Raw genomic sequence first — 22307 nt, forward strand, 5'->3', positions numbered from 1 at the left:
GCTTGTGAAATCCACATTGATACCATTGGGCTGCAGGGTTCCCAAGCAGAATATGAGTTGCTGTTCCTGCAACCTTCGGGTGGCATCGTTGTGGCACTGCAGGAGGCCCAGGATGGACATGTCGTCTGAGGAATGGGAGGGGGAGTTGAAATGGTTCACGACTGGGAGGTGCAGTTGTTTATTGCGAACCGAGCGTAGGTGTTCTGCAAAGCGGTCCCCAAGCCTCCGCTTGGTTTCCCCGACGTAGAAGAAGCCACAACGGGTACAGCGGATGCAGTATACCGCATTGGCAGATGTGCAGGTGAACATCTGCTTGATGTGGAAAGTCTTCTTGGGGCCTGGGATGGGGGTGAGGGAGGAGGTATGGGGGCGAGGGAGGAGGTATGGGGGCAGGTGTAGCACTTCCTGCGGTTGCAGGGAAAAGTGCCGGGTGTGGTGGGGCTGGAGGGGAGTGTGGAGTGGACGAGGGAGTCACGGAGAGAGTGGTCCCTCCGGAAAGCAGATAAGGGTGGGGAGGGAAAGATGCCTTTGGTGGTGGGGTCAGATTGCAGATGGCGGAAGTGTCAGAGGATGATGTGTTGGATCCGGAGGTTGGTGGGGTGGTATGTGAGGACGTGGGGGATTCTTTTTTGGTTCTTATTGCGTGGACGGGGTGTGAGGGATGAGTTGCGGGAGATGTGGGAGACACGGTTGAGGGCGTTTTCGACCACTGAGGGGGAAAGTTACGGTCCTTGAAAAACGAGGACAACTGAGATGTACGGGAGTGGAATGCCTCATCCTGGGAGCAGATGCGGCGGAGGCGAAGGAATTGGGAATAGGGGATAGCATTTTTGCAGGAAGGTGGGTGGGAGGAGGAGTATTCTAGGTAGCTGTGGGAGTCGGTGGGCTTGAAATGAATATCGGTTTCTAGGTGGTTGCCCGAGATGGAGACAGAGAGGTCCAGGAAGGGGAGAGAGGTATTAGAGATGGTCCAGGTAAACTTAAGGTTGGGGTGGAAGGTGTTGGTGAAGTGGATGAACTGTTCAAGCTCCTTGTGGGAGCACGAGGCGGCACCGATACAGGCCCGAAACTTCAGCCTTTCTGCTCCTATGATGCTGCTTGGCCTGCTGTGTTCATCCAGCCCTGCACCTTGTTGTCTTGTGACAAATGGACTATTTCCTTTCACTCGTGCATGGAATATGGGGGTCATTAAGCATGCATTAATTGCAGGTAGTTGTACTCTCATTCATTTCTTTCAGGAAATCAAGGTCAAGGGTTTGTAAGGTGATGTTAAAATAGCTTTGATGAGTTGCTGCAGGACACCTTGTAGGTGATAGACTGTTTGTGTCAATGGTGAAGGAAGTGAAAGCTAAAGGTAGTGGATGGTATGCCAATCAAGCAGCTGCTCTGTCATGGATGGTGTTAATCTTCTCTCGTGTTGTTGGAGCCTCTGAACTGTTCTTGTAGCCTAATGACCCAAAGGGCAGTTAAGAGTCAAATACATTGCTGTGGGTCTGGAATCACATGTAGGCCAGACCAGGTAAGGAGGGCAGTTTCCTTCCCTAAAGGACATCAGTGAACCAGATGGGTTTTTCTGACAATTGATAATGGATTCACGGTCATCATTAGATTCTTAATTCAAGATACTTATTGAATTCAAATTCCACCATCTACTGTGGCGGGATTCAAACCTGGGTCCCCAGAACATTATCTGGTCTCTGGATTAACAATCCAGTGATAATACTACTATGCCATCACCTCTCCAAGGTCCCTTTGCCTATAAACAAACTAGTCCAATCAACTGCCTAAAACTGAATGTAAATGAGGTGGTTATTAATGAACAAATGCTGCTTGATGACATTGTTGATGACACCATTGATGACTTTTTTGATCTATAATAGACTAATAGGGTGGTAATCAGTGAGGTTGGATTTGTCCTTGCACCTGGGAAATTCTCTTCATTGTCAGGTAGATGTCAGTGTTGTAGTCGTATTTTGACAGCTTGGACAGTGACACAGTTAGTTCTCAAGCACAAGTCCTCAGTACTATTGTCAGAATGTGTCAGGGACTATAGCCTTTGTATATGTTGGTTTCTGCTGGAGACATATGGAATGTCAGGGAGAGATTTACCGCCATCCGATCCTTCTTGCTGTTATTAGTCTAAGCCGCAGATACCATGTGGGTGAGAATGCAAGACAGGAATGATTTTGAAAGCTTTGAAGAGGGTAAGTAGTTGAGGTCCAGAATACACTACCTGGAAGTGTGGTGGAGGAAGGTTCAAATGAGGCATTCAAGAGGACATTAAATGACTGTTCGATTAGAAACAACATACAGAGTAACAAGTCAAAAGCAGGAGAACAACACTTATGCATATTCAGGGAGTTCTACAAACAAAAGGGGTCAAGTGGTGTCAGTGATAGAAATTCAGGACCCTTTAATGGTAAACCAGAATAGCTTATGATTCATGACACTACTGCCCAGTGAAACTTAGTTTTGAGTTTGAAAACTCAATCCTCAAATATTGTTCTCCTCAGTCGATCAAAGGCTGAGCTGATATTTTGAAGGCAATGATAAGTTTAAACGTCTATATATCTCTCTGTTGGGATGAGGCTGTCATGGTATAAAAAGTGGTGCGTATTTCCAGGATTTTTTAACTGATCTTAATCGGTGGTGGGGCGGTGTTGTGATGTGAAAACTGGTTGAAATGGAACTTAGCTTTCCAGGTCTTGATAATCCCAGCTGATGATACTACTGGACAAGTCAGATCTCAGAATAAAAGCTGGCTGATTGATCATAGTGTTTTTTTTATTTTAGTTAATGGTCAGTCACTGAAACACTAGAGGTTGCAGAGTTTCTTTAACAGAAGTGCAAAAGTTTATTCCATAAACATGAGAACTAAAAAAAAATACCAGCTGTCTATATATAGGAGACAAATTAGATAAGTCATAACACACACAGCAAAACTGAGTTTCTATCTGTTTCCTAAGGCCATCAACTTACAGAGAGAGATTCAATTCACAGAAATTACCCCTTCATATCAAATTTTAAAGTTATGTTTTCCTGTGAACATTTGGAACCTTTGCATGAAAACTCACAAAACTGAGAGCTTAAATCTTCTCAGCTCCTAATAACTTTCAGAGTTCTCAACAAAGTTTCCTTGGAAGCTGCACCAATTAAACTTTTCTATTGAGATGATTGTTTTTTCCCTGAACTGTCCTGAACTCCCTGGGGAGAGAAGCTAAACTTGTCTTTCCGTTCATAATCAGGATTGTTCCAAATTAATTTAAAATACTTCCAGTCTCTGGGTTTTCTAAACTGAAATCAATCTTTGATTATTCTGAATTGAAAACAGGCTTTCACGATTTATCCACCTGTCATAAATCACCACAGTATGAACACACCACAGTGGTGTACTTCAACTTGCTTTCTGAGGAACACTAGACTAAGATCACTGTTTCACAAGTACTTTGACATGGTTTTCTTTAAAATAAAATCATTCATAAAGAATGAACGACATTGATCTGCCTCGACGGTAACATTTGCATTCCAAAAGTTATGTTTATATATATATATATATATAAATCATGCAGTTTTCAAGATCCATTTTCTTACATACTTCAGAGAAGGATGGAGCTTAGTTTTTGTGTGAGCACACAGGCATTAGCATACTCGAGCTTAATGACTTAAGTTAAAATAATTTTGGCTTTAAACTGAAATCAGCACAGCTTGAACAGTTTCTGTTTTTGTTCTGTAAATTATCTTTATGCCAGTGGGTAAATTTCTGGTGACGAGATGCAGTGTTGCAGTGAAGAAGATGAAGAAGAGGTCTATGCAATCATTCAGCCTTGCTTGACTCCAGACTTCACTGAAATGCAGTGTGTGGCAATTCCATTGACGAGCAGCAAAACTTGCATATCATTGTTGGACATGCAAAGGTTGGTGACAAACTTCTGAAGGCTGCTTTCTGGAAATATTCACCCCACATTTGGTTTCACAGTCGGCAGAAGCTTTTGTGTGATTAAAACGTCCAAGAACAACAGTTGGTGCTGTTGCTTGAATTTTTCTTTAATTTGTTGCAACATGAACATCGTGTCTGTTATCCATCTTGATGGGTGAAAACCACACTGCAGCTTGGAAGAGACAACTGATGAGTAACCTTGCAATACACTTCCCTGTGGCATGCATGGAGAGACTTCTTTGCAGGTTCTGGAATCAGACTTGTCTGCCTTCTTGAATAAAATCATCATTACAACATTTCTGAAATTGCACTTCTTTTCCCAGTTGAGGAAAATCAAGTTGTGTAGCTGCACCAGAAATATACTGTGACAGCACCTAAGAAACTACAACTGTTGTTGCCAGTTGTTGGATCCCCTATATTCTTTCCACTCACCATTTGTTCTTTATATAAGGTTTTTCATGCTGTACCGTTGCCTTCAGATACCAGTAAGAATGCTGCTCTTCCCTTGAGTTCTGACAAAGTTTCCAGTATAAAAGTTTTGCACCTTTGCTCAAGTAGTCCTGTATCTTTTAGTCATTTTTGTCAAAGCAGTCAATGTTTGCTGGTCGAGATGCCAAAGACTTCTTCAAAAATGTCTGTTATAATGGACTTGAGTATTGATCAGGCACTATTTGGCTGACTGTAACTTCAGATGGCTGGAGATTGAAAGGGTGGCAATGAGGTATTGACTGTGAAATATCACCTTGGTGAGATTGTTGAGATGCCAATTTTAATTTTCTTGCAGCATTGCTTCTGTTGTTCGAGGTCTAGACCGATTGAGAATTTTGTGTAAGGTAATGGTTCTGCATCTCATCACCAGAAATGGTCCATGGAACCAGGCGTGAAGGGCCTCAGTTACGTGGAGGGAACAGAGAAGTTGTGAGAGTTTTCTTCAAGCAGAGAAGATGGGATTTGCAAAATCATGAACGGTTTTGATTGAGTAAATGAGAACCTGTTTTCTCCTCAGGTCAATAACTAGGGATATAAGTTTAACAAAATTGTAAGAAAATGCCAGGGCTGAGGTAACTTTTTGTATTATGTTTTATTATAACCTGTAATATACAGCCTGAAAGGGTCTTGGAAGCAGATTCTATGGCAACTATCACAAAAGAATTAGGTTAAGTACTCGAAGGAACAAAATTATAGGATTGTGGGAAAGAACAAGACTGTGGGACTGAATGAGTTGCTCTTTCAAAGAATTGATATAGCTACAACAAGCCAAATGGTCTCTTTCTTTGTTGTACAACTCTATGATTGTACGATGAATCTCATTTCCATTTCCATTTGTCCAATGCAGTTTTTAATTATTCTGAAACTAATATCAGAATGGCCAATCATACTGGAGGATGCCTTTCAAGGCCATTTGATTACAGGTTGAAACATATTATTCTAACTTTGTGCAGATTACTCCTGAGGCCATATTTATAATAATGGGAAGGATATTTCACTGCACTTTGAAGCAAATACTTCTAACCTTATACCGGTTGCTGCTAAGGCGACAATTGTTTTAGTAGATAAATCTTGGAAAGTACTTGAATACATTGATGAGAAGAGGTTGAACCACTGAGTGACTATGCCATTCCAATAATTAGATTTGAGTGCATATGTGCAATCAAATTGAGTGCATTACCTCTCATGTTGGCTGCTTTGCCACTTTTATATATGTTGACACTGCTGGTCCTCCAAGACAGTGCCTCCTTTCTTCTGCAAGCATGAGCAGGCCCCGTCAGGCTGCTACTTGCCTTTGCTACGCGCTCTCCAGACAGTTCCAGCTTCCTGTTAAGACTTGACACTGGTAACTGGGCACCAATTCAGCTCCAGCCCAGTTAGGGCATGTATATTTCAAAATCTCATTGTGACACTGACACAGCTGTCATGATCTGAAAATTATCCAGGCATTGTGTTCCCAAACCACAACTGAAAATCATGAATAAAAACTGAAAGAAGTGTGGATGCTGTAAATCAGGAACAAAAACAAAGTTGCTGGAAAAGCCCAGCAGGTCTGGCAGCATCTGTGAAGGGAAAAACAGAGTTAACATTTTGGTTCCAGTGACCCTTCCTCAGAAACACAATTGAAAATCATGCCCTTTGTGTCCTCTGAAGCCTATTACTATTTCCTCACAATCTCATGATCATGAATTTAACATAAAGCTTCATGTAATAGGTATCCTTCTATGACATTTTCTTTCCAATAAGTGACCCACCACTTCCCAGTGTGAACGATTCAAGGCAGTAGGGTTACTGATAAATTCTGGTGGTTTGGGTCAAGGGAAAGCAAAAATGCAATGGTTCTATCATCATCCACAATCCATCCCAACTGCCAATGAAAGGATGATGATAAGCTGCATTTTTGAATGCAATTGAATGGTTTTCTTGCCATTTCAGAGAGAGATTCAGTTGATGAGATTGCTGTGGATTTGAAATTCTAAACCAGATAAGTTTTTACATCAATCCAGTAGTTTCGTGGTCACCATATTTTGTTCCAAGTCTGAGGCATGACTTCACCCTCAGGATTGAAAATATGTCTGCAGCAGCACACCTAACTTGATGAGTCACCTCTGGTTTGCAGCTTCTTCAACATCAGAGGGTATGGCTATAGCGGTTGGTTCTTTCCTCCAATCCTTATATATTTGTACTGACCACAGAACAATTCCAGCATGTAGGGACTGTTGCATTAAAATCAGGAGTTAGGGAAATTACTACCTTTTTCCTTTGGTAACTAAAGAACACAAAGGTTAATGTAATAAAACAAACTGTGGATGCTGGAAATATGAAACAAAAATAGAAAATACTGGAGGAACTTACCCGGTCTGGCAGCATCTGTGGAGTGAAAGCAGAGTCAACATTTTGAGACCAGTGACTTCTTCAGAATTTAGAACACTGAAGTTAAGATCAGCTGACACAGGATTTGATTTCTTTTGTTATTTCTGAATAGTCAATGCAATAATTTGCACATTTTATTCAGGGTCAAACAAAAACAGGTCCACTATAAGAAAGGTGATTATTAAAAAAACGTCTAATCAAGAGAATATCAACAGAAAATTCTGGAAATACTCAGCATAAGAGGCAGCACCTGTACAGAGGTCTTCGACATGAATGTGAAAGCATTTTCCGTTTTGAGTTCAGATTTCTAGCATTTGTGGAGAGAGACCTTCAGGGTCAATAGGCTGGCATTGTCTGTTTTTCGTTCAGATTTCTAGAATTTGCAGTACTTTGTTTCCGTGTTCTCATCAAGGGAATTGGGGGAGGAGTTGCGCAGAAGGTAAATTTAGTGAAATATAAATTGTTCAACAAGTTAATTCTTTGGCAGTTAAAACGTTTGCAAAAACTTTTAAATAACAAATAAAATGAGTAGTTTTGTCTTAACTTAATATCCTGATGATTCGTGTTAACATTACAATAGTCTGATAGGTTGAGATGGAGCCCATGCCTGTAGAGAACGGATGTTTGGCCTTGGTGACCTGCTCCTTTTCTCAGGCCGAGAAATCCAAGATGGCGGCCACAGAGACGGAAGAGGTTCCGGCCATCCCGAAGTTTTTAATGGAGTGTTCGGCGAAGGACGTCGCCTTGGTACGATATATACTGCACGTTGTGTTAATTTTCTGCTAACTAATAGGGTGGGGAACCCGTGCTCAGTCTGGTTTGTGTACCGCTCAAGAAGCAGTTTGTCTTTCTCAGACCCTGGGAAGGTTGCTATGTAAAGACCTCTCCCAGGCTTGCGGTCGTGTCCTCCGATCTGCTGAGACATGGTGTTTCACCCGTTCGATGAAAGGACAAGCTCTGAGGCGGATCTATACGAAACCCAAGGACGATCGTATTTATTTCTCTCTCCTATGACTTGTTTTACATTTGTGTTGTTAACTTGCCGGACTCAGCACTTCCTGCTGTTGACTTGAAGTTACAACCTCATCAAAAACAAATTCTTCGACATCCACTCTCATGATATGTAACTAATAATTAATTATCCCGAATGCGAATTCACAGGAGCCGATTGACGACCGGAAACGATCTTTCGGAGTTAAAATGTTCATGATGAAATATCGGCCGTTAACTGTTAATTGGACACACTCCAAATGTTTGTTGTAGCCATTTGGAAGTGTACAATTTGGGTCTTTTACCACCCCATATGAATGTTTCAGTTGTGTAGTTTCTTTTTCCCTCCAGTAAACTATATTAGCATTTGAAGAGGATTTAAAACCTCGTCGACCTGCCAAGAAATTTACTCTGCCTACGTTATATAAAAGGCGTTTTATGGGCGAAGACTTCATGTGTCCAGGATGCCATAAGTACTTAATAGATATTTTGATTTATAGTATTTATAAGGTAGGCAAAATAGTCAATTTGGTTCAATTGGTTGTAGGTTAATGTTGGTCAGGAAAAAGTGTTAACCCAACAACATAAGAAAGAAAACATGTATATCTCTCAGGATGTCAAAGCATGTTGTGGCCAATTTTTGAAGTATTGTACTACACAGAAGCGTGGTTGTAGGTTGCACACAGCATTGAATCCCTGAATTAGATAGTGTTTTGGTGGTGTTCATGGTCAAAGGATTTTTTCGTTCATTTTTAGGATTTGCGTGTCGCTAGCTAGAGCAGCACTTGCTGCTCATCCAAGGTTATCCTTGAGATGGTCTGTTTTATGTACGTGAAACCAAAATACTGTTAAGGGACAGAGTTCCAGGATTCAAAACCAGTCACACTGAAAAAATGATATTTTAAAGCCATGAAGGTGTACAGACAGAGAAAGGCATTTGCTCATCAAATCTGCACACATCAAAAACAAAAAAACTAACAATCTTCATCCCACTTTCCAGCACTTAGCCCACAGCCTTGTATGCTTCGTCATCGCAAGTGTGCATCTAAATACTTCTTAAATGTATAGGGATTTCTGCTTCTACCACTCTTACAGACAGTCGACTCCAGATTCCCCCACCCTCATGGTGAAAATATTTTTCCCCACATCCCTTCTAAACCCTTTACCTTAAATTTGTGCCTCCTGGTCATAGATCTCTCCACCAAGGAAAAAAGTCTATCCTGTCTATGTCCCTTGTAATTTTATACATTTCAGTAACGTACCTGCCTCAGTCTGTTCTGCTCCAAGGAAAACAATCCCAGTCTATCCAGTGGATTTCACAAGTTTCAAAATCTCCCCTCCCCCTACCGCATCCCAAAACCAGTCCAGCTCGTCCCTGCCTCCCTAACCTGTTCTTCCTCCCACCTATCCCCTCCTCCCACCTCAAGCCGCACCTCCATCTCCTACCGACCAACCTCATCCCGCCCCCTTGACCTGTCCGTCCTCCCTGGACTGACCTATCCCCTTCCTAACTCCCTACCTACACTCACCTTTACTGGCTCCATCCCCGCCTCTTCGACCTGTTTGTTTCCTCTCCTCTATCCCTCTTCTATCCGCCTCCCACTCTCTCCCTATTTATTTCAAAACCCCCTTCCCCTCCCCCTTTTCTGATGAAGGGTCTAGGCCCGAAACGTCAGCCTCTCTGCTCCTATGATGCTGCTTCGCCTGCTGTGTTCATCCAGCCCTGCACCTTGTTGTCCCAGTCTATCCAATATCTCTTCATAACTAAAACTCTCCAAGTCAGATGGGAAATGTCTTTGAGGGGAATGCAGATGATTAGAGCTCCCATGTAACTGCAACCCTTGTCCTTCTACATCGTTGCGACTGTGGGTTTGGAAGGTGCTGGCTACGGAATTGTGAATTTCTGTTGCGCATTTTGTAGATTGTAGACACTGTTGTGTGTGGATTGAACTGTTGGAGGAAGTGGTCGGTGCAGGTACAGTTCCAATATTTAAAAGACATTTGGACGGGAAAGATTTAGAGAGAAACACGACGAGTTTAGTTGGGGAAACTTGGTCGACGTGGGCGAGTTTGACTGAAGGGTCTGTTTCCATGCTGTGTGACCCTACGACTGTATGCCGCTACTAAGCGTCAGTGGTGAAAGAAGTGAAAGTTTATGGATATGGTTCTGCTTTGTCCTGGATGGTGTCAAGCTTCTTGAATGTTGTTGGAGTTGCAGTCTTCCATTATTGTTAACCAAGATGTCGGGAGAAATTCAGTGTCTGAATACAGCCTTGGGAACTTCTCCAACACCTGAAACAGCGCACAGAGTCTAATTTAATGTCTCATCTGAAGAACAGTACCTTTGACAGTGAATTGCTCCCTCATCTCGGGTTCAGTGGTTAAGGAGTGTGGCACTGTCTGGATAGGATTAATTTAATTCAGAAGATGAAAGCTTCTGGAATACAGAGTGATAGATATGGGACTTTCAGGAATTTGAGGCTGTTCGGATTCGGGTATTATTGGTTATGGACTGTGGGAAGTGGTTGAAGAGTTAGTGGAATAGCAGCAACAAAGTAGTGAGTGACATCAATTTTGCGAGTGAAGGAATCCGTGAAACCTGGGGGCTTTTCTCAGTATATACTGAAAAATTATTTCCTGAGACGTGTTATTACCCATCACATAACTATCTCATTTTGAGGGGGAATATTTGAAGAGGTGCATGGAAAACCTGCAAAAATAGTCACATGGAAATGCAAGTACATGTTGGAAGCTGGTGCCTTAGGCCTAATTGTAATAAAATGTAGTTTCTCCAGAGACATCTTGCACAGTGTTAGTGATTAAATTCGGGTCTGCTGTCGTTTGGTCTGCAAATTACAACGTATAGGCATTCCACAGGCAGAATAGCTGTAACCTGCATTCATGGAAAAAAAGAACTAGTTTGGGTTTGGACTTGGACTTGGACTGTAAAGTTTTTGAAAAATCCTGCAGTCAGGTCTTGAAGCAAGTGATAGACTTTTCTTCAAATTAAATCTCTGATTTCATGAGGCCATGAGAAACATTCCAAAACACTGAGGACCTTAATAGAGAGAGTTTCTAAGGCTCGCTATATATTCCAGTTTTATTCTCAAAGAAAAGGTGAAATGCATGCTAATGCCTCCCTAAGCGCATTCAATATGCTCATTGCTCAGATGTCTCATCAGGCCTACTAGTTCAAATAAGCTTGTCATTTTCAGCTGAGACATGTTCTCAAACTGGGGAGGAGTTCAGATCTATAATCAGCTGGATCAGATGAATGTGTTAATTACGAGCCCAGCTGATATTTATGTTCAAAAATTTGTATTGCTTTGCAATGACGTTTATAAATTCTGAAGTCAGTCCTGAATTGGAACATGGCCCGATTGTATAATGAAGTCAGGAGTGTCTCTGAACCTTACCAATTATCAAATGTCTCTTGAGATCATTGAAACATTGATGTCACCGACTGTTTTACTAATCTTTTTGTTTGAATTCTTCCAGTTCAACTTTTCATATTGCCCACAACTTTGAGTCAATTCAGTAACACCCATTTGTGTTACAATGGAAGTTTTTATTCCTTTTAATGACATTGATACCATTGGCCATGTCATCTTTCCCTGTCTTTGCAATACGGTTTCACTTAGCAGAATTTTTTCGATCAGTTTGACTCGCTAATTTTAAGCAATGGTTTGTCATCCTAATTCTGTGTAACTACCTTGTCACTAATCTACATTAATTTCGGATGTTATTTTGATATCCTCATTTGCATGGCACTCCTCAGTGAAATTATTCATCCCATCACTTTCTGCACTTGGCGAAAGATATATGTGGGCTTACTTTGTCACAACCTTTTCAGATCAGATTCAGGTCAGAAGGCAGACATTTATTCATTTTCATTTGGTCATCGCAGATGGATGGCTAAGATCTTGCCTCGCACACGTGCTGTGCAGTGTAACCTGTATGTCTCACTCTATATGATCCTGCATGTCCTTGCTTACTATGATCTGTCTGTACTGCTCACAAACAAAGGTTTTCACTGTATTTAGGTATACGTGAAAATAAAGCAAATCAAATCATTAATTAGACTTGAGAAAGTGATGATGAGCTGTATTCTTAAACAGCTTGAACCCTTGGGTGTAGGTACACATGGAATGCTATTCAGTAGGGAATTCCAGAGTTCAGACCCAGAAATGAAGAAGCAACGGCAGTTATATTTCTGAGTCCGAATGGTGTTGATTTCAAGGAAATGTTGGAGGTAGCCATGCTCCTGTGTATCTGATGTCCTTGTCCTTCGCCAAACTTGGCCAAATGCTGCTTGATGTCAACGGCAGTCACTGTCGCTTCCCTTCTGGAGTTAGTCCGGTCTTTTGTCCATGTTTCGATGAAGGATAAAAACATCAGGAGTTGTGGTCCTGGTGGAACTCAAAATTGAGTGTCAGTGAGCAGCTACATTTTCTCGACATCCTCCTGTCTGTTGCGCAGACCTCTGAGATCCCTGCATGGCAGCAGCTTTTGGAACCCAAAGGCGGTGTGTCAGCTCTCAGAATTTCATAGCTTTGAGGACACTTTGCTGAGTAGGTTATTTCTGAACATGTGCCACTTGCGAGCATAGCTCTGACAATGACCCCCTCCATAACCTTGCTGAGCATTGAGAGTCAACTGATTGGGCAGTAATTGGCTGGTTTGGATTTGTCCTGCTTTTTGTACAGGACATAGCTCAGCAATTTTTCACATTGCTGGGTAGGTGTAAATGTTAAGCTGTTCCAGTGGAACTACTAGGTTTGAACCTCAAGCAGACCAGAATTGTCAGTTTGGATATGCCAGAGGGTTCCTCACTGAATTTCTCTGGCTGCTCCCTCAGGTTGTACCAGAAATTTTGCACTTTAGGTACTCTCTTCAACCTGTGCTGGTTTACAAACTCCATATGTTACTCATGACTAATACTGCTAACTTTGATCAGTTTGAGATCGCATTTCCATCTTTCACCCTTAGCCAACCAACTCTCATGCAAAGTGGCTGTGGCTTTGGCATTACTGGCCCACAGCACCATAACTTCGATCACCGGGCAAGGAGACAGGTCTCAAATCCACACCAGAAGGTGGAAACCAGCATGCATGAGCATTGCCAAAGTATATATACTGTACAAATGATTTGGAACCATTCAATGAGCTAACAGCCATATGACTAATTAAGGCACCTGTTTTCTCCGTACAAATATTGGTCAAACTTATACTGATATCCATGCAACAGTCATTGCAAAATCGTGTGAACTGTGTCATAGCAGAGAAAATTTGTTGAAAATATGAAAATCTTTGTGAAAATAATATTCAGGCATCCATTTCATAAAGAAAGGAACTTGCTGAATCAACTATTCATTTGATTTAAAGATCAAAAGAACTGGTGAAACGTGTCAATGGAGTTGGATAGTCATACAGCATGGAAACAAATCTTCATCCCAACTCGTCCATGTTGACCAGGTTTCCTAAACTGAACTAGTACCATTTGCCAGCGTTTACCCCATTTCTCTTGAAATCTTTCCTATCTGTGAACCCAGCCAAATATCTTTTAAATGTTGTAATTGTATCTACCTGGAGGCATGGAGGTAGGGGTGATTCTTCAATAAGTTTTAAATTTTATAAAGGTACTGTTGGGATGAAGGCAATGAATCTTTCTTTCTGTTTTTTATAATGAGATCATTCCAATATTTCCCGTGTAGTATAATTTATGCTTTTCACTAGTGATAGTAAACTTTTACGTTCTTGGTAAAAAGCATGTTGGCAACCTTGTGCACATGTTCAGTGACTGAGCTCCTTGGTAATCAATCTGGATCTCACTCTGGGATCAGGCTTGTCGAGTATTACCATCAGCTGGGATGACAGTCTTAATGTTATTATTCTGGCTTTTGGTTTGGCATTTTTGGAAGAATCTTAATGTAATGTAATATCAGCGATTAAAGCAGTCTCAAAATGTGGACCTATGGACTGCATTAAAGTTGGGTCCCAGTTGATGACTGCAGGTGTAGACATGGATCAGTGATACCGGTTTGAGCCTGAATGAAGTAATTGGTTCAAGCCCCATTCCTGGTGCTTAGGAACTTGTGATTTTGGAGCAGGAGTATGCCACTTGGTCCCTCAAGTATGCTCTGCTGTTAAATGAGATTATGAATAATCTGAATGCTCCACTCCCAAGTAGCCTTTCATTTCCTTACTTATAAACAATGTATCCACCTCTGCCTTAAAAACATTCAAAGACTACTTCCACTGCATTTTCAGGGAGAGTTCCAAAGACCCCCAATTCTCTAATTGACCATTTTTTCTTTATCTCTGTCCGACCCTTAATTTTAAATTCTCCCGGGGAGGATACATTCCATCAAGCACCAGTCAGGACCCTTCAGGATCGTGTATGTTTCAATTAAGTCCACCTCTTACTCTTCAAAACTTGAACCTAGTGTAGCCTGCCCAATCATCCTCATTAGACAACCTGCTCATTTCAGGTATTGTGTAAATCCTTGCTGAAATGCTTCCAACATATTTATGTCCTTCCTTCAATAAGGTGACTGATGCCATACACAGTAATCCAGTTTTGGTCTCACTAATGCCCTGTACAATTGAAGCACAACCTCCTACTTTTGTCTTCAAATCAGCTTGCAATAAAGTTACATTCTGCTGGCTTTCCTAATTACTTGTAGCTGGATATCAGAGATTCCTCTGCATTGCAATATCTAAGTGAATTGATTATTTACTTCTTTATATATTCCTGCCAAAATGGACAATTTCACAACTTTCCCACATTAAACTCTGCCAAATCTTTGTCCAGTCACTTAAGGATGCTATGGAAGCATGTTATTGTTCTCTTCACAAATTGTCAGCAAATTTATAACCCACAAAGGTTCTTCATGTTAGACTGGTTATCAAGATTAGAGCACAAGGAATAGAGAGAGAACTGGCTCGAAGGTAGAAGACAGAGGGTGGTGGCGGCAGGTTGCTTTTCAGACTTGAGGCTTGTGATCAGCTGTGTGCCATAATGATTGGTGCAGTGTGTCACAAGGATCAGTGCTGAGTCCACTGCTTTTTGTCATTTACTTAAATGATTTGGATGTGAACATTGGAGGTATGGTTAGTAAGTTTGTGGAAGACACCAACATTGGATGTGTAGTGGACAGTGAAGGAGGTTACCTCAGATTACACGGAATCCCGATCAGATGGGCCAGTGGAGTTTAATTTAGATGAATGTGAGGTGCTGCATTTTGGAAAGGCAAATCAGGGCAGGACTTATACACTTATTGGTAAGGTCTTGGGGAGAGAACAGAGACCTTGGAGGCTGCAGGTTCATTGTTCCTTGAAAGTGGAGTTGCAGGTAGATAGGATAAATAGACAAGGTCTTTTCCCTGGGGTGGGAGAGTCCAAAACTAGAGGGCATACGTTTAAGGTGAGAGGGGAATGATTTAAAAGGGACCTAAGGGGCACGCTTTTCACACCGGTGGTGTGTGTACGGAACGGGATGCCAGAAGAAGTGGTAAAGTGGTATAAATACAACATTTAAAAGGCATCTGGATGGGTACTTGAATAGGAAGGGTTTCAAAGGATATGGGCCAAATGCTGGCAAATGGGACTAGATTAAATTAGGATATCTGGTTGGCATGGACGAGTTGGACCAAAGGGTCTGTTTCCATGCTGTACGTCTATGACTGTATCTTTGGTCCCTTCATCACAGTTATTTACGTAAGCTTAAAAAATGTTGAGGTCCCAGGACTGATCCATGTGCACATACAATTCATTGCATCTTACAACCAGAAAATTACTCACTTATGCATTGCATGCCAACAGTCCAGCCAACTGAGCTAATCAGCAACCCAACTTCTGAAATGGCACCTTATTCAATCAAGTGTCTTCTGGAAATTGAGCAGTTAATAAGGATTGACATTGAATATAGTGCTGTGGAGGCGCTTTACATACAGAAAATAACAGTACTTAGCACAGTTGAAATGTGTTCATTGGGTTCTTTGCTTGTGCTCGTCAACTTTTTTTCATTTTGATCACTTGCAATGCAATGAATTTTTTGCTACTTTTAAGAATTTACAGTTTGTAAATTGGCTGCAGTACCATGACGTTTCTAGATGAACAAAAAATGCACTACGCAAATATATCTTTGTTCTTTGACGTGCCGTAACCATCTCGGATTTGGATTCTCGTTCTGGTGGTCCAAGAACAACAACTTGCTGTCATGTGTTTTATTTTGATGGTCTTGTAGCTTGTTTTGAGTATAGAATGGTTTAAGGAATGAGAGTTGAAAGGCTAGTTTGGAGGAGATGAAAAGATATTCTCCTTAAGAGCAGAGACAACTCAAGTTTTTGTGAGATGTTTAAAATTTTGTAAAGTTTAGAAAGACTAAAAGAAAAAAAGACTGTTTTTAAAGCTAAAGGGTTGATCACCTGTGGGTACAGATTTAAGGTGATTCCTGAGATAATTAGAGGAGACTTAAAATACTTCGTCATGCAAAGAGTTTTGGTACAGAATACACTGGCTGCTAAGGCACTGAATGCTGATTCAGTACTTGTCTTCAGAAGTGAATGAGTTGAATGCTTTAAAAAAAAATGCAGCAATATCCAGAAGGAACAAAGAAAAGGGATAAACTCCTTTGAAAGAGTTCAGCGGTCTTTGGCAAGTGACCACCCCCTATGTTGAACAACTGTATGATTTTTATCGCACATTGAACTTGGAAAGATGTGCCAAGGCACTTAACAGACCACTAATTCAGGTAAAGACAATCCAAGATCCAGTTAGCTATTCTGATTGCAACCATGAATGTTGACGTTGGCTTCCTTGAGCTATCTGTCATGGTTGATTGGCTCAGAAAAATGTAACTTACATGAAGTTTACAATGGATGTTTGACCTTTTATGCTTCCTGCACAACTAATGAAATTGCTGAGTCAATTTCACGAATTTCACTTTTGCACATGTATGTATGTTTTAAATATTAGATTCTTGCAATAGATATTTATTTGTGCCTTTGTCTTCTTTCTTTAGAACTGGCTTCAAGCAACAGATTTGAACAGAGATGTGTACCAGCATCTTGCATATTATGTACCAAAGATTTACTGTAGAGGCTCTAACCCTAATCCACTTAATGAAGAAATGTTGGCGCAGCATATTCTGTTGGGGCCAATGGAATGGTACCTGTGTGGAGAGGATCCTGCTGTGGGAATAAGAAAACTTGAAAAGGCAAATAAATCATCTCAGCTGTGTGGGCATGTTTTCAAAATTGGAGAGCCAACCTATTCATGCAGGTACAAAAATCCAAGCACATTACGAGCTGTTGAATTTGACTTATTTACATTGATCATATTGGCAAATATTTGATAATAAAAGAAGTAACTAAATCACTATGCATTATTGTTCATATGTTGGTTTGGTCAGAATATTGGCAATGATCCTTTGTTGAGGAAGGGTGCCCGCTATTCAGTATGCTTACAGCTGCTCAGATTTTTTTTGTAGGCTTTTCATTGGAGAATTGTGACACCAGTGGTTTGATCAAATATAGCATCCTCTGCGAGGAATCTGTGGTGTGTTTGAGAGCAGGCAGAATGGTAGAATCCCTACAGTGCAGAAAGAGGCTATTCAGCCCATCAAATCTACACTGATCCTTCGAAGAGCATCTTACCCAGGCCTAGCCCCCGACTCTCTCCCTCTAACTCCACTTTTACAATGGCTAACCCATCCAGCCTGCACATCCCTGGACTCTATGGGGCAATTTAGCATGGCCAGTCCACTTAACCTGCACATTTTTTGGACAATGGGAGGAAACCGGATCATCGAGAGGAAACCCACGCAGACACAAACTCTACTCAGACAGTCACCAAGACTGGAATTGAACCCGGGTCCTTGGCACTCTGAGGCTAACCACTGAGTCACCATGCTCTCTCCTGGTCTGTGAAACAAGTCTCTTCAATTAGTAGGATTGAAGAATTCCCCTGAAACAACTCTCAATGAGGAAGTGTAAACCTGGAAGTAGATTATAATTGAATAATTTTTAAATAAAATGCAGAAAACAAAATGAAAATTGGAAAGAAGGATGGGGTGAAGCAAGTGAGAGAATATTTCAAAAACACAGTCCATAAAACTTTATCCACTTGTTTACATTGGTTTTCAAAACTCTCCAAGACAAATTTATTATGATGGAGCAGGACTGTGCACTTGTAAAGCTACATTTTCAGAGCCAGAGACGTTGTTGGCAGTATGACTCCTCCATCTCCACACCCTTTGAAAGATCTTTTAATTCTTCCTATTATTATTCTGGCCTCTTGAACATGATTGATTTTGGTTTTTAATCACCACACCATTGGTGGCTTGCGTTCAGTTCCAAATGCTCAAAGCTTTGGAATTCCTTCACAAAAGTTCTTTATGTTGCTGACTCTTTTAACTTAGCTTCTCAGAAGCATTTCAAACTACATTGTTGACCAAGCTTCTGGTTACCTGTTCCAGTATCCCTTCAGGTGACTTAATATTTAAATTTTCTTTGAATTTGCTGATGTGAAATGCCTTAGGATGTTATATTATGTTTAAGGTTTTCTGGAAGTACGATATGTTGTTGGCATGCTAAACCCACTGAAATATTTGAAGACAAAGTAGAGAATTTATAAATCAAGAGTACTGCCTGTGAATGTTTGGTCTGATGTTCAAGTGAGTTGTCTGCATCCAAAACTTCCGTAATTCATTCTAACTTGGCAGAACAACAGCACAATTGGCATTTGTATAGCATCTTTCAAAATTCAAACATTCCAAGGTGCTTTACGGGAACGTTACAATGCAGAGTATTGATCATGAGCTATATAACTAAATTTTGGGGAAGGGAGTCATAAGCTGGGTGGAAAAGTTATATTTTAAGGAGAAAGTGCTCAAGAAGCTGTATTCTGGCAGCATATGCGGAGAGAGAAACTGAGTTAACATTTTAAGTTTGCTATTACTGTTCTTTTGAAATGAAGGGATCTGGAAAACTGAGATTTTGTTGTAAAAAATGGGTTGGAGGTGTCAGCGAAAAAAAATTGTGAAGGTGCTCAGAGCAAAAGGCAAGAGAAGTATGAATGATATTAGAGAAGAGATGTATATTTCGTAGGTGTTTATGGCAGAAAATATATCAGTTGGACCGAGAGCAACTCTTGGAAACAAGTCACTGTAGATGAAGGAAAGTAGAGGTAATCAAAATGGAGAACCAAGTTCAAGGCCTGAAATTGTTGAACTGAATGTTAAATTCTGCAGTCTGTTGAGTGTCTCAGCAGAAAATAAGATATTGTTCCTCCAGCTCCAATTGAGTCCTGCTGGAGCACAAGAGCAAACTTGGGTCAAAAGTGGTAGCACCAATGGAGCTATTTCCAAATTGCATTGCCTGCCCAATTTATGTTGACGTTTCCTCAGTGCATCAATCATAGAAATGAGCATTTTTCAGCCCAAGTTGCTCCTTGTTAGTCTCCAAAGAGAGAGAAATGTCCCATGTCTAACTTATTTTCTGTGCAGATATTCCAGTATTGGCATACACTTTGACTGTCAAACCTTAGCATCCTTTACTCCGTCATAGTGAAGATTTGGCTGATTGTAACATAACAAGTATTTCTTAAAATATATTGCTACTGATGTGATGTCATTTTCACTAATTTAAATGAACTGTTCCCTTTGGCAGCATCTCACTGTTTAGTTTTTAATTCCAAGTTGACATTGACGTTTTTATTTGGAGATGTGATGCTCCAAGCTTAAGAATATGGAGTGTAAATATGTGGCACAATATTCCTAAAATGCATGAACATCAGGAAGATGTACTGAAATTTTTTTCTCACTTGTTCACATGCAGTTTATTCTAATTGTTGAAGACAAAAACAAGGAAACAAATGTTAGAAAGTTGAATCATGAAAATTGATTGATCATGTAATTTTAAAAAAAGTTATGCAATTTAGAACCTTAAAGAATTTAATAATTTGCTTTAATTGAAGAAAGAATGTGCTTTGCAGGCAGCCTGATGGAACATGTGACAGAGGAGCAAACAATAGGCATTCTCAAACTTTTTTTTCTTTGCTCACCCCCTTTAAATTGACTTAGTTTTCATCTGTATATGAGCTTGTGCTATGTCAGTAATCTACATCTTCAGTTTCTGATGTTAAGTATTAATACATGGAATTCAGGCAAAGCTGAAATAAAATATATTGTTTCTCAATAGTAGTGATTGCACAGATACATATTATGGGATACCTGTGATAAGGGATCTTGCTTTCATTGAAAACGGTGCAGGTTGTGAATCCTGTGTTTTGTTTTCCCGTGATGTTAAATTTGATGGCAGTGCATTTGGTTATGTAATATTAAGTTTGTAGTACTTACTGCAATTCAATTTCTTTCCCATCTTGTGACTGGTGAAGGTTTAAATAAAAGCTTTGTCCATTGGATTGGAAACACAGCAATCAGTGTTTGTTTTCTGAAGAGGGGCTCATCTTAAAATAGTCATTTCATACACAATTTCAGTAACGTAGCAAGATGACACTGGGTCATCTTTCAATCATTGGCAGCACTTTTATCTTTGGGTTACATGCTTTTAGGTTTGAGCTCCACATTGGAGTCACAGATAATAAGTAAAGCATATTCAATTCTGCATGAGGTGTCTGCCTGATGAACTTTTTTTTTAATGCGAGCTTGTTCTAGTCGACTCAGTAGTTAGACAATGAGGTCTATGGTATACAGAAAACAACAATTTCTCCTGGTATCCTTGGCAACACTCCTCCTTTTAGGAAATACAATTTGACTCATTCTATTCAGCAGAATCTTCCTTTTGCATTTTTAACTGATTTCCTATATGTGAAGTGTTTTAAGAGGGTCGGTGCGGACTGGTTGGGCCGAAGGGTCTGTTTCCACACTGTAGGGATTCTATGAAATGAAATTATTTCAAAGATGCTTGCACAATTCCAAGTCTCTCTCTTTGCTCAAATGGAGAAGGGGAAATTTGGCATGAAGATCAGCTTGTGCATTCTCTTATGTTCTCTGAAGAGCTTGCTGCTCATGTTGGTTGTAGAACTCTAATGTGTAACAGGGAATCAAAACTTAAAAAAAAAATTATTGCATCAGACCTTACGGATAAGACATTGGATTATAGCAACTTAGTAGTCAAACAATGTTTTAATTTGAAACTAGCCATGAAATTATATTGTAACCTTGTATGACAATTATCACTTTGCTGATCAATGGAGTTAACTGCAGTTAATTATCACTGAACAAATCCCAAAGTGGATTATGTTTGCTAATCTGTTCAAAATCTAACATACTGTGAGAAATAACTGAAATGCATTCTTCATATCTTCTGAACAGTCCTTAATTTGTGTTTAAAATGATAAAGTAAGCAATAAGGTTCTGCCAGTGTTGTCCCTTGTTTAAGAAAGGAAGCGGGGGTAATCCAGGAAATCATAGGCTGTGGTTGGGAAGCTCCTGGAAAAGATACCGAGGGATAGGATATATGCACGTTTGGTAGAAAATAGACTCGTTAGTGACAAGCAGCATGGTTTCGTACAGAGAAGGTCATATCTCACCAACCTGATGTGAATTTTTTGAAAGAGGTGACAAAGATAACTGAGGGAAGAGCTGTAGTTGTAGTTTATATGGACTTTAGTAAGGCATTTGATAAAGTCCTATGTGGCAGATTGATACAAAAACTAAACTCACATGGGATTCGGGGTGGGCTGGCTAGATGGATACAAACTGGCTTGGTCATAGAAGACAGAGGATAGCGGTGGAAGGATGTTTTTCAGAATGGAGACCGGTAACTAGTGGTGTTCCATAGGGATCAGTCTTGGGTCCTCTGTTGTTTGTAACGTGGACGAAAATGTGGGTGGTCTGATTAGTAACTTCGCAGATGACATGAAGAATTGCAGAGTTGCTGATAGTGCCAACGATTGTGAAAGGATACAGCTGGCTATAGATTGGTGACTTGGGCTCAGAAATGGCAGATGGAGCTTCATCCAGACAAAAGCGAGGTGATACATTTTGGAGGATCCCATTTAGATGTGAATTATACTGCTCATGGCAGAACCCTTAGGAACGTTAACATGCAGACAGATCCGGGCATACAGGTCCACAGTGCCTTTAAAGTGGCAGCATGGGTGGCCGAAGTGATTAAGAAGACACATGGAATGTTTGCGTTCATCAGCCGGGGCTTGGAGTACAAGAGTTGGCAAACCATGTTGCAGCTATATAAAATCCTTGTTAGGCTGCATTTGGTGTATTATGTACAGTTTTGGTCGCCACGTTACCAGAAGGACATGGAAGCTTTGGAAAGAGTGCAGGGAATGTTCACCAGGGTGTTACCTGGTCTCAAGGGCATTGGCAAGGAGAAAAGGTTAAAAGGACTAGGATCATTTTCACTGGAAAGATGGTAGCGGAGTGGATACCTGATAGAGGTCAACAAAATTGAGAGGCACGGGTAGGGTGGATAGTCAGAGGCTTTTTCCAAGGGTTGAAGTTTCAATTACAAGGGACACAGGTTCAAGGTGAG

General features: G+C 40.7%; 1 protein-coding gene across 1 annotated transcript in view; it reads left to right on the forward strand.

Moving 5' to 3' along the window:
* The first annotated feature begins 7414 nt into the window (after positions 1 to 7414).
* ubr2 (ubiquitin protein ligase E3 component n-recognin 2) overlaps positions 7415 to 22307 on the forward strand; it is a 137230-nt gene continuing 122337 nt past the window's right edge. Inside the window, exons 1-2 of the mRNA XM_048601332.1 lie at positions 7415 to 7546; positions 16814 to 17073. Coding sequence (XP_048457289.1) covers positions 7469 to 7546; positions 16814 to 17073 — 338 coding nt within the window. The 5' untranslated portion in view covers positions 7415 to 7468. The remainder of the gene's footprint in view (positions 7547 to 16813; positions 17074 to 22307) is intronic.

This window comes from Rhincodon typus, chromosome 9 (assembly GCF_021869965.1).
Source record: "Rhincodon typus isolate 14 chromosome 9, sRhiTyp1.1, whole genome shotgun sequence".
NCBI classification, from domain to species: Eukaryota; Metazoa; Chordata; class Chondrichthyes; order Orectolobiformes; family Rhincodontidae; genus Rhincodon; species Rhincodon typus.